The sequence below is a fragment of the Tamandua tetradactyla genome, chromosome 8 (assembly GCF_023851605.1).
Source record: "Tamandua tetradactyla isolate mTamTet1 chromosome 8, mTamTet1.pri, whole genome shotgun sequence".
Classification (NCBI taxonomy): Eukaryota; Metazoa; Chordata; class Mammalia; order Pilosa; family Myrmecophagidae; genus Tamandua; species Tamandua tetradactyla.
The window spans coordinates 33,709,211-33,722,820 of NC_135334.1; the positions used below are offsets into that span (position 1 = coordinate 33,709,211).

Below are 13,610 nucleotides of genomic sequence, written 5' to 3' on the forward strand. Positions count from 1 at the left end.
ATTGTTTATTAGTCATTTGGAGAGTTTTTTGATGGAATGGCTATTTGTATCTTTTGCCCATTTTTAATCTGGTTTGTAGACTTTTTCTCTGTATTCTAGATCCCAAGTTCTTTTTCAAATGGGTATCAGATGTGCAAATATTTCATCATGTTAATTTCTAAAAACTTCACTGTTGAAATTTTTATCTCAGTTATCCATCTGGAATTGATTTTTCCCTATGATGAAAGTTTGAAATCAAGGTTCTGCTTCCCTGTATGGCTTTCCAGTTAACTCAGTGCAATTTATTGGAAGATTATCCTTTCCCACCTGCATTACACTGTTATATTAGTAAGGACTGGGCAAGCTATGTGTGTGGATTTGTTTCTGGACTCCAGTCTGTTTCAAAAGGTTTGTTTTTATTAAATATGTGCCTGTAGCACACCGACTTAATTACAATAGAAAATCTTTTTTTGTTTTGTTTTAATTTTTTGTTTGGGGTATGGGCAGGCTCTGGGAATCAAACCTGGTTCTCCAGCATGGCATGCGAGAATTCTGCCAATGAGCCATCATTGTACTGCCCAGGATATCTATTTTGTTTTGTATTTTATATTCTATTTGAGCCCTTACAATGTGGATGCTGAGTACTGATGGCTTCTCAGATGTTTATTTACTGAGAATATAATTATCTGTGAATTATTTTCCGATTTTATTTATGATGTTGGTTAGTACTTCCATTACAACTATTAACGATCAAAGTCGGTTTCCTGTCTTGTTCCTTATTCTAATGGGAAAGTTCAGTATAATGTTGGCTTTTGTTGGTAGTGTTTTAAGACTTTATATGAGAAATACCTGTTCAACTTAGATGCTGTTCTAACATCAGTTAAAATATTATTATATTATTAAATCCATGATTCATTTTTCTATTGCTATGTATCTTTAATACTGTATACTTTGTGATCTTTGTGATTCTAGAAATATAACTAAATGTTATTTGCCAGAAATTTATTTAAATGCTTATTTCTGCTAGATTGGTTTCAAGCATTTTAAATGAATTTGAAACTTTTCTCTTTCTAGTTTCTCTGAATTTTGGAGATAATAAATAGTACTTATCAATGTTCATTTGAGGTTTAAGTAAGATAGTATACATAAAACATTTAGATCAGTGCCTGGCACATAAGCACTTTTCAAATTAGTTTTTATTATGTTGCCATTAGTTAAATATCACATTTTTCCTTATTTTTGCTTGTGTTCTTTTAATAGATGTGATTTCCTGACCAAAACACCTATTAGACTTTTAAAAATGTATGCTTTTCTCATTCACTAATTTCTGCTTTATTATTTGTCCTTTCTGTTTTTCTCCGGGTTATTTTGGGGTATTAACTTCTTAAATTGAATAAAGAGGTATCTTTTTCCTTTTTAAACTATGTAAGCATTTAAGGCTCTGAATTTACTTCTGATCTCTTTATACATCAAAATTTGGAAGATGGGATAACTACTTTTATTTCCTTATTTTTTTATATTTGACATATTTACTTAGAATAAGCATATCCTTATCTTATTTGTTTAAAAATCAATTTTTTATTCAGAGGATAGGTTAGAATTCCTATCAGTCTTGCTTGTACAGGTACATTAAAGAGATATTTTGTTTATACAATGCAAACTTTGATGTTTGTTGTTCAATCTTGCATTATTCAAATCCTGTCCCTTTTTTCATAAATGTTTCTCTTATAATTCTTACTTGCCAGTTTGTTGTATCATTTTGGTGCTGTTGCTCAGTACATTGTCCATAACTGTCATAACTTCATTTTGAATAGTATTTTCAGTATTAAAATAGTTATTCTATTTTTACACTCTCTGCTTTGACTTCTAATTTGTAAATATACAAACCCTCTTTTTTTAACTTTATAATTGAATTTTCCAGCTTTTCTGTAGTAATTTAAAATGTAGGCCTCAGAAGACTGTACATTGTTCTGTTTGTCAAATATATATTTACCAGTATTTCACCACTACCTTCCCTCACTCCCCAGTCAGTCTTTAATCAGTCATTAAAAGAAAATTAAAGCATTCACACCCTGGATTCTTAATTTTGATTCCTCTAAATGGACTAGACTAAACCTCTGTAATTATTGGAGGAAATATGAGTGCTATATCTTCTAAGCTGTTGCATGCCTGAGACGCTAATATAATCTTTTATTTTATTTGAAAATATGAAGAAAGGTCACTTGTCTTCTGACCTTAAAAATACTAGCAGTAAGGACTCAGGCTAACTAATGTTCTTTTGTCTAGATGTTCAAAGAATTTTTCTCTACTAAAGTGTATTCACCGGGTTGTTTTAGTATGATTCTGTTAATTTTGCTAATGAATAAGTTCTCTAAATCTGTCCACTTAATACTTAATCTGAGTTTTTCTATGATACTGAATTTTTGCTCCAGAGTACCATCTGTTACTTGCTTAGAAAAACACCATTTATCTGTTGGTTCTGTATCCTTTCTCTTTTGCTTATTTCTTCACAGCATTGTTAGAGAGCTTTTCAAATGTTTTCCAGATCACTGCATTTGGGGTGCAGTGTTACCTCAGCTTCTCTTCAATGAAACATTCTAATATATTTTGGGTTTCTTTTTTTTTTCCTGTATTTTACCCAGGTCCTGTTTCACGACTATAAATTCTTGTAAGTTAAGGACTTAGGCTCTGGTGCCACACTACTTGGATTTGAATCCTAGGTCAGCTACTTAGCAGTGGTTTGTCCCTCTGGGTCTCAAAATCCTTAACTATAAAGTAGGGATAATGATGATAACCACCTTCATGAGTTTTTTGAGGATTAATAAAGCCTTAAGGATGGTGTGTAAGTTCATAATGAGCCACAACAGTTAGTTGTTACTACTATATTCTGAATCTTGAGAATAATTTTTTCCATATAGTTGTTTCTTCAAAAATAGGATGCAAAATTATTTACCAACAGATATGTACACACACTGACCTTAACTGCTCCCTGCCTTCCCAGACATTGTGCATCTAAAGTGTGAATTTCCCTTCGAGTTGCATTTGAGGTTGGTATGTGTAGCTCCTGCCTACAGTGGTTTTTTTGTGTTTGCTTTTCTGAGTGAAAAAAGAAATTCAAGATTCTTACGCCACAGTAGAACAGGAATTATGACACTGAAACTGGCAGTCTCTTCCCTTCTATGCTGAGGATATGTGCAACCCCTTCCTACCTTCTATCAGTGCTATTCTAGTGATCTAGAAATTTGTTGTAAAAAGCTTTATCTTATTAGGATTGAATTTTATTTAACAGTGAGGACTGAAGAGGCAGAATCCTTTTTAACCACTGGGTAAAAGAGTGAATTAATTAATGATGGTATTAATCTTAATATTTTGTATTAAAAAGACAATAAATTTTAAAAAAAAACAAAGAAATGGCCAAACAACTAAAGATTATTTAAAAATTAATGCAGAAGAAAATTTATTTTTCATTTCAAAAGATTTTAAGATGGCTTTTTAGCTTTAAAAAGTCAAAATAGAAAATTTAAAATGAGACTGGATGATTTGAATACAAGCTGATCCAGGGTAATCACCCTTATTACAGGAAGTCATTGTGGTCACATAAGGTTTGTCTCCATCTACAGCTTCTGAATCAGCATAGCAGAAGCACCACCTCCTCCATTGCAAATACTGGCAAGACCATATTCTCCTTGCTTCAAGGTATGAGCCATATGAATGACAATCCTAGCTCCAGACATCCTAGGGTTAAAAAAACATTTTCATTCTTTAAGTGCAGAATGTGATTAATAAAAAAAAAAAAAAATACTTATATTAAAAATTAACTTCAGGAGACCAGTTCCAAGATCATGGCTTAGTGAAGTATGGAAATTAGTTCATCCTCCAGAGCGGGTAGTAAACAGCCAGTACAGAACAACTGCTGGGGCCATATCAGTGACCAGACACACAGCATACACCAGTCTGGACAAGCTGGAGCAGCTGTGAACACTCCCAGAACAGGGAGTCCCCCAAGCAGCGGAGGACAGTTCCCCTCCCCACAGGCTGGTTCCCAAAGGGGAAAGGAAAGACTTTACAAACAGCAAGGGGCTGAGTGCAACCAAGCTTCCATTGTGGAATTAATTAACAAAATCTGACTACTAAAAATAGGCCCCCAGCTCAGCTAAACCTTGAATAAAAGCTAGTTACTAGTTTTTGCCCAGGTGCAGAGGGGACAGGGCTGACAGAAACAAAAAAAAAGGATTTTTGGATTGCACAGCACAAAATACTTGAAAAGTTCTGGACCCTGAAAAAAAAGAAAAAAGAGGGGGCACATAGGGCCTGGAGATACACAGAAAAATGTACCAACTTAAGTTCTTGATCAACAAACCCAAGGAACAGGGTCCTGCTCTGAAAAGGATTTTTCTTTTTTTTTGGATTACACTATACTTCTTTGGGTTATGCTGCACCATACAGGAAGGGCAAGAAACAAGAAAACAAGAACTGAAAAATTCTGCTCCAATAAACAAAACCTATGCTATAGGTCTAGAATAAGCAGAACTGAATGTCAAAGAACAGACAGACAACAAAGTCATCCAGCAAGAAAATTCTAGGTAAAAGAGTGAAAACAATCTCCAGAATAAACTAAGGAAATTAAATTCCTAGACGCCAGCAAAAAAATAATGAATCATACTAAGAAAACTGAAGATATGGTCCAATCAAAGGAACAAATAAAAAAGTCAAATGAGATACAGGAGTTGAAACAATTCAGGATGTTTGAATAGAAATGGAAAATCTCATCAAAGATAAAATCAATGAATTAAGGCAGGATATAAAGAAGGCAAGGGAAGAACAAATCAAAAGTCTAAGAAAAAAGAAATCAAAAGTCTAAGAAAAATCTCAGAACTTACAGGAATGAAAGGTACAGTAGAAGAGATTTAAAAAATACAATGGTAACCTACAATATTAGATTTCAAGAGGCAGAAGATAGGATTAGTGAACTGGAGGAGGGGACATCTGAAATCAGTTAAGCAAAAGAAAATATAGGGAAAATAATGAGCAGGGACTCAGGGAACTGAATGACAACATGAAGCACATGAATACACGTGTTGTCGGTGTTCCAGAAGGAGAAGGCAAGAGAAAAGGAGGAGAAAGACTAATGGAGGAAATTCTAACTGAAAATTTCCCAACTCTTATGAAAGACTTAAAATTACACATCCAAGAAGTGCACCAAAACCCAAATAGATCCAGTTAGACATACTCTAAGACACTTATTAATCAGAATGTCAGATGTCAAGGAGAAAGAGAGAATTTTGAAAACAGAAAGAGAAAAGAAACCCATCAAGTACAAGGGAATCCCAATAAGGCTATGTGTAGATTTCTCAGCAGAAACCATGGGGGCAAGAAGACATTGGTATGTATTTAAGATTCTAAAAGAAAAACTGTCAACCAAAAATTCTATATCCAGCAATTGTCCTTCAAAAATGAGGTGGAAATTAAAACATTTTCAGACAAAAAAAATCATTGAGGGAATTTGTGACCAAGAGACCAGCTCTGCAAGAAATACTAAAGGGAACACTAGAGACAGATAGGAAAAGACAGGAAAGAGAGTTGTGGAAAAGAGTGTAGAAATGAAGACTATCAGTAAAGGTAAAAAGAGGAAAAATTAGATATGACATATAAAATCCAAAAGGCAAAATGGTAGAAGAAACTATTGCCCTTACAGTAATAACACTCACTTTTAATGTATTAAACTCCACAATCAAAAGACACAGACTGGCAGAATGGATTGTAAAACAGGACCCATCTATATGCTGTCTACAGGAGATGCATTTTAGAACCAAGGACAAACAAGGGTTGAAAGTGAAAGACTGGGACAAGATATTTCATGCAAACAACTATCAGAAAAGAGCACAAGTAGTTATAATAATATCCAATGAATTAGAATTCAAAAAGAGACAAGGACACTAAGTATTAATAAAAGGAACAATGCAACAAGAATTCATTAACAATCATAAATATTCATGTATTGAGCCAGAGTGCTCCAAATGAGGCAAACACTGAAAAGAGAAATAGACACATCTGCCATAATACAGTTGGAGATCTCAATCCCCGCTCTCATGAATGGACAGAACATCTAGACAGAGGATCATAAAGAAACATAATTTGAATAATACAATAAACAAAATAGACTTAACTGACATTTATAAAACATTACACCCCACAATAGCAGCATACACCTTTTTCTCAAGTGTATTTCTCATGGATCAATCTCAAGGATAGACCATATGCTGGGTCACAAAGCAAGTCTCAATAAATTTAAACAGATTGAAATCATACAAAACACTTTCTCAGATCATAAAGGAATGAAGTTGGAAATCAATAACAGGAAGAGGGCCAGAAAATTCACAAATATATGGAGGCTCAATGACACACTCTGAAACAACCAGTGGTTCAAGGAAGAAATTACAAGAGAAATCAGTAAATCTCTCGAGGCAAATGAAAATGAAAACACAACATATCAAAATTTATGGGATGCAGCAAAGGCAGTGCAAAGAGGGAAATTTATTGCCCTAAATGCCTAATCAAAAAAGAAGAGCAAAAAACAAGGAATTAACAGTTCACTTGGAAGAACTTGAAAAAGAACAGTAAACTAACCCCATAGCAAGCAAAAAGAAATAATGAAGATTAGAGCAGAAATAAATGAAATTGAGAACATGAAAACAATCAAGAAAATCAACAAAATCAGAAATTGGTTCTATGAGAAAATCAAAATTGACGGAAACTTAGGTTGACAAAAAGAAAGAATGCAAATAAAATCAGAAATGACAGAAGAGACTTAACTGCTGACCCCATGGAAATAAAGGAGGTAATGAGAGGGTACTATGAACAACATTATGCTAATAAACTAGACAACGTAGATGAAATGGACAACTTCCTAGAAAGGCATGAACAACCAAATTTACTCAAAAAGAAATAGATGCCCTCAACAAACCAATCACAAGTAAAGAAATTGAATCGGTCCTTAAGAAGCTCCCAAAATAGAAAAGTTCAGGACCAGAAGCCTTCAAATGTGAATTTTACCAAACATTCCAGGAAGAATTAGTACCAATCCTCCTCAAACTCTTCAAAAAAACTTAAGAGGAGAGAAGGCTACCTAACTCATTCTATGAAGCCAACATCACCCTCATACCAAAAGCCAGACAAAGTTACTACAAGAAAAGAAAATTAGACCCATATTTCTAATGAATATAGATGGAGAAATATCAATAAAATTCTTGCAAATTGAATCCAACAGCACATTAAAAGCATTATACACCATGACGAAGTAGGATTCATCCCAGTATGCAAGAATGGTTCAACATAAAATCAATTAATCTAATACACCAAATCAACAAATCAAAGCAGAAAAACCACATGATCATTTTGATTGATGCAGAAAAGCATTTCACAAAATTCAACATCCTTTTCTGTTAAAAACACTTCAAAGGATAGGAATAGAAGGGAACTTCCTCAACATGATAAAGGGAATATATGAAAAACCCACAGCTAACATCATCCTCAATGGGGAAAAGCTGAAGACTTTCCCCTAAGATCAGGAACAAGACAAGGATGTACACTATTATCACTGTTATTCAACATTGTGTTGGAAGTTCTAGCCAGAGCAATTAGACAAGAAAAAGACATAAAAGGCATCAAAATTGGAAAGGAAGAAGTAAAACTCTCACTGTTTGCAGATGATATGATACTATATGTTGAAAACCACAAAAAATCCACAGCAAAACTACTAGAGTGAATAAATGAATATAACAAAGTGGCAAGTTACAAGATCACCACCCGAAAATCTGTAGTGTTTCAATACACTAATAATGAGCAATCTGAGGAAGAAAATCAAGAAAAAATTCCATTTACAACTGCAACCCAAAGAATCAAATACTTAGGAAAAAAATTACAAAAGATGTATACAAAGAAAACTACAAGAAATTGCTAAAAGAATTCACAGAAGACCTAAATAAATGGAAGGGTATACCATGTTCATGGACTGGAAGACTAAATATAGTTAAGATGTCAATTCTAAACTAAATTGATTTATAGTATTCAATATATAATATTCAATAGCAATACCATTAAAATCATAAAAACTTACTTTGCAGACATAGAAAATCCAATAACTACATTTATCTGGAAGGGCAGAGTGCCCCGAATAGCTAAAAACATCCTGAGAAACAAAAATTAAGTCAGAGGTCTCATACTACGTGACTTTAAGGCATTTTATGAAGCATGATACTAGCATAAAAACAGATATACTGACCAATGGAATAGAATAGTGTTCAGATATGGACATTCTCGTCTATGGACAATTGATCTTTGATAAGGCAGTGAAGACAACTCACCTGGGACAGAACAGTCTCTTCAATCAATGGTGCTTGGAAAACTGGATATCCACATGCAAAGAATGAAAGAGGATCCATATCTCACACCCTATACAAAATTAACTCAAAATGGATGAAAGACCTAAACATTAGATCTAAGACCATAAAACTTTTAGAAGAAAATGTACGGAAACATCTTATAAAACTTATAATAGGAGGCAGCTTCCTAGATCTTACATCTAAAGCACAAGCATTGAAGAAAGAAATAGATAAATGGGAACTTCTCAAAATTAAACACTTTTGTGCATCAAAGAACTTCATCAAGAAAGTAAAAAGACAGCCTAACAATGGGAGACAATATTTGGAAATGATATATCAGACAAAGGTCTAGTAAGCAGAATATATAAAGAGATTGTTCAATTCAATAACAAAAAGACAACCCAATTATGGGCAAAAGGCATAAACAGACACTTCTCAGAACAGGAAATACAAATGGCTAAAAGGCCTATGAAAATGATGTTCAACTTCCCTTGCTATTAGGGAAATGCAAATCAAAACCACAATGAGATATCATCTCACACCCACCAGAATGGCCATTATCAATAAAAAAGAAAATGACAAATGCTGGAGAAGATGTGGAGAAAAAGGCACACCTATCCACTGCTGGTGGGAATGTCAAATGGTACAACCACTGTGGAAGGCACTGTGGCAGTTCCTCAGGCAGCTAAATATAGAATTGCCATATGACCAGGCAATACCATTGCTAGGTAGCTATTCAGAGGACCTGAGGGCAAGGACACAAACGGACATTTGCACACCAATGTTTATAGCAGCATTATTTACAATTGCCAAGAGATGGAAACAGCCCAAATGTCCATCAACAGATGAGTGGCTGAACAAGCTGTGGTATATACATACAATGGAATATTATGCAGCTGTAAGACAGAATAAAGTTAAGAAGCATATAACAACATGAATGGACCTTGAGGACATTATGCTGAGTGCGATTAGCCACAAACAAAAAGACAAATACTGTATGGTCTCACTGATATGAACTAACATTATTGAATGAACTTCGAGAATTTCAGTTAAGAACAGAAGTCATTAAGAGATAGAAATAGGATAGATACCGGGTAATTGGAACTGAAATTGTGCAACAGGACTGACTGTAAAAATTCAGAAATGGATAGCACATTATACCTAACTGTAGTATAATAATGTTAGTACACTGAATGAAGCTGAATGTGAGAATGATAGAGGGAGGAGGGGTGGGGGCACAAATGAAATCAGAAGGAAAGATAGACAATAAAGACCAAGATGGTACAATCTAGGAATGCCTAGAGTGTACAATGATAGTAACTAAATGTACAAATCAAAAAACAGTTTTTCATGATGAAGAACAATGGAATGTTAATATTGCAGGGTATTGAGAACAGATGGTAATACATATTTTAAAACTTTTACTTATGTGTGAGACTAAAGCAAAAAATGCTTATTTGGTTCAAAATTTAAATTTTGACTAGTGCATCTCCTAATATAACTTATATGGACAGTTTAATTCAACACCCTAAGTGCATGGAACCTTAAGTAGGGCATGAGATTTTGTAGGTTTGTCCAGAGTGATGCCCTGATAAATCCCAGAGTGATTTGAACAGTGAATAAAAAAGTATTTGCAAAGTACCCTTAGGGGAATGGTAAGGAAGAGGGAAAATTCAAGTTCCCCATTTGGAGAAGCCCTGAAATTATCACAAGCAGTGAGGTCAACAAAATCAATAGGCCGAACCCTCAATCTTGGGTTTGTTCATATGAAAATTATCCCTGCAAAGGACAGGCTAAGTCTACCTAAAATTAGACCTAAGATTCACCCTCTTCTGTTGCTAAGATGCAGCCTATCTCTCAGCCAACACAGCAAGCAAACTCACTGCCCTCCCCCTCTCTACATGGGACATGACTACCAGGGGTGTAATCCTCCCTGGAAATGCGGGACAGAAATCCAAAATACCAGTCATCAAAAGGATAATTACAATAAAAAAAATATCAATAAGGAAACAGAACTTGAATATTATGAAAAATGAACTAGACTTAACAGACATATACAGAACACTGCATACCAAAACCACAGTATACATATTCTTCTCAAGTGCACATCAGTTGTTCTCCAGGATCAACCATATGTTGGGTCACAAAACAAGTCTAAGAAATTTAAATACACTAACTAAAGCGGAAATAGTAGATCTCAATAGACCAATTATAAGTAAAGAGACTGAATCAGTCATCAAAAACCTCCCAATAAAGAAAAGCCCAAGGATCAAATGGCTTCACAGGTGAATTCTACCAAACATTTCAAGAAGAACTAATACCAGTCCTGCTCAAACTCTTCCAAATCACTGAAGAGGAGGGAATACTACCTAACTCATTGAGGCCAACATCATTCTACTACACATCAGATAAAAATACTACAAGAAAAGAAAATTACAGACCAATATATTTATGAATATAGATGCAAAAATCCTGAACAACATATTAGCAAACTGAATCTAACAGCACATTAAAATAATTATATACCATGATCAAGTGGGATTTGTCCCAGATATACAAGTGTGGTTCAACATAAGAAAATCAATTAATATAAAATATACCACATTAATGAAAAAAACCCACATGATCATCTTAACTGATGCAGAAAAAGCATCTAACAAAATCCAGATTTTATCAGAATCTTGATAAAAACACTTAGAAAAGGAATTAAAGGAAACTTCCTCAACATGACAAAGGGCATATATGACAAACCCACCAGTAGCAGTATACTTATCTGTGGAAAAGTATACCTCAAAAAGCTTATAGAGGTACGATATGACCTGGCAATCCTACATCTAAGTATATCAAAAGAAACAAGGACTCAAGCAGAAATTTGCACACTAATGTTCATAGCGACATTTTTCAAAATTGTCAAAAGATGGAAGCAACACAAGTGTGTGTCCCATCAATCAATGAATGGATAAATTAAAGGTAGTATATACATACAAAGGGATACTGTTTAGCATAAAAAGGAATGAAGTTGTGTTTCACACAAAAACAAGGATGAATCTTCAAGACAGTAGGTTGAGTGAAATAAGGCAGACACAAAAGGCCAAATATTGTTTGAACTCACTGTGATGAAATAATTAAACTAAGCAAACACACAGAATTAGAATTTAGCATGTAAGTTACCAGGAGGTGGGTTAGGGATACGGAATGGGGAGTTAATGCTTAGTTTGTACAGAATTTCTTTCTATTTGGGCTGACTGTAAAATCTTGGAAATGGATGATAGTAATGGTAGCACAACATTATGAGTGTAATTAACTGCACTGAATTTTATATGTGAAGGTAATTAAAAGGAAATGTTAGATCATATATAAATTACTAGGATAAAAATTAAAAGATAAAACATAGAACTGTACAACACAGTGAACCCTATTGTAAACGATGGCCTAAGTTAATAGTATAATTATAAAAATGTTCTTTTATAAATTTAACAAATGTATAACACTAAGATAAGGTGTTAACAAGAGGGTATTATATTGAAGGGAAAAAAAAGCAAACCATGGACTAGACTTACTACTACAATTATAATACTCCTTCATCAAATGTAACAAAGGTATCAAACTAATGTAAGTAATAAGAGGCAGTACATGGGAACACTTTTTTATATGATTTTTCTGTAAACCTAAAGCTTCTCTAATGAAAAAAAAACTTTTTTAAACAAAAATAAATAACCTCCCAACAAAGAAAAGTCCAAACTAGATGACCTACAGGTGAATTTCACCAAATACTCAAATAAAAATAAACACCAACCCTTCCCAAACTGTTTCAAAAATATGAAAAGGACGAAACATATTCTAACTCATTCTATGGGGCCAGCAAATCCAGATAATGATATTACAAGAAAACTATAGATCTACATCACTTATGGGTACTGAGCAAAAATTTTCAACAAAAACTAGCAAACCTCTAAGTCAACTTGGCAAGTGAACTCCCTGCCCTCCTCCTCTACATGGGACATGACTCCTGGGCTGTAAATCTCCCTGGCAAGGTGGGACAGAAATCCCAGGATGAGCCAGGACCCAGCATTAAGGGATTGAGAAGGGCTTCTTGGCCAAAAGGGGGAAGAGAGAAATGAGACAAAATTTCAGTGGCTGAGAGATTTAGAACAGAGTTGAGAGGTTATCCTGGAGATTATTCATAAGCATTATACAGATACCCCTTTTTAGTTTATGGTGTATTGGAGTGATGTGAGGGCAGTACCTGAAACTGTTGAGCTGTGTTCCAGTAGCCTTGATTCTTGAAGATAACTGTATACAGCTATAATTTTTACAGTGTGCTGTGGAATTGTGAAAAATTTGTGTCTGCTGCTCCTTTTATCCAGGGTACAGACAGATGATTAAACAAATTTGGATAAAATAAATAAATAATAGGTGGGACAAAGGGTAAAATAAATTAGGTAGATGGAAATACTAGTGGTCAATGAGAAGGAGGGGTATGGGGTACAGTATGCACGAGATTTTTCTTTTCTCTCTTTATATCTTTTTCTGGAGTAATGCAAGTGTTTTAAAAAATGATCATGGTGATGAATACACAGCTATGTGATGATATTGTGAGCCATTAAATGTACACCAAGTATGGAATGTGTGTGTGAATATTTATCAATAAAAATAGTTAAAATATTTTTTAAAAAACTAGCAAACCAAATCCAACATTAAAAAGATTGTACACCATGATCAAGTGGGATTTCTCCCATATATGCAAGGGAAGTTCATATCAGAAAATTAATGTAATATACATTAGAATTAAGGAAAAAATACATACGGTCATCTCAATTAATACAGAAAAGGCATCTGACAAAATCCAGTATTCCTTCTTGATAAAGACACTAAGAAAACTAGGAATAGAAGAGAACTTTTTCAACATGATAAGGGCAAATAAGAAAAGCCCACAGATAACATCATACTCAATGGTGACACAGAAAACCTTCCCCCTATGATCAGGACTATTATTCAACATTGTACTAGAAGTTCTAGCAAAAGCAGTTAGGTAGTAAAGAGAAATTAAAAGCATCCATATTGGAAAAGAAAATATAACACTATACCTATTCACAGATGATATAATCCTATATATAGAATACTATGAAAAATCTCCAAGAAATTTAATAGGGCTAACAAGGGAATTAACCTAAACAGCAGGTTAGAAGATCAATACTCAAAAATCAGTGGGCTTTCTATTCACTAGCATAACCAGATGGAAAGTAAATC

General features: G+C 34.1%; 1 protein-coding gene across 1 annotated transcript in view; it reads right to left on the reverse strand.

Moving 5' to 3' along the window:
• Positions 1 to 3,407: 3,407 nt before the first annotated feature.
• ACAT1 (acetyl-CoA acetyltransferase 1) overlaps positions 3,408 to 13,610 on the reverse strand; it is a 36,130-nt gene continuing 25,927 nt past the window's right edge. Inside the window, exon 12 of the mRNA XM_077113056.1 lies at positions 3,408 to 3,714. Within this exon, the coding sequence (XP_076969171.1) occupies positions 3,594 to 3,714 (121 nt within the window). The 3' untranslated portion in view covers positions 3,408 to 3,593. The remainder of the gene's footprint in view (positions 3,715 to 13,610) is intronic.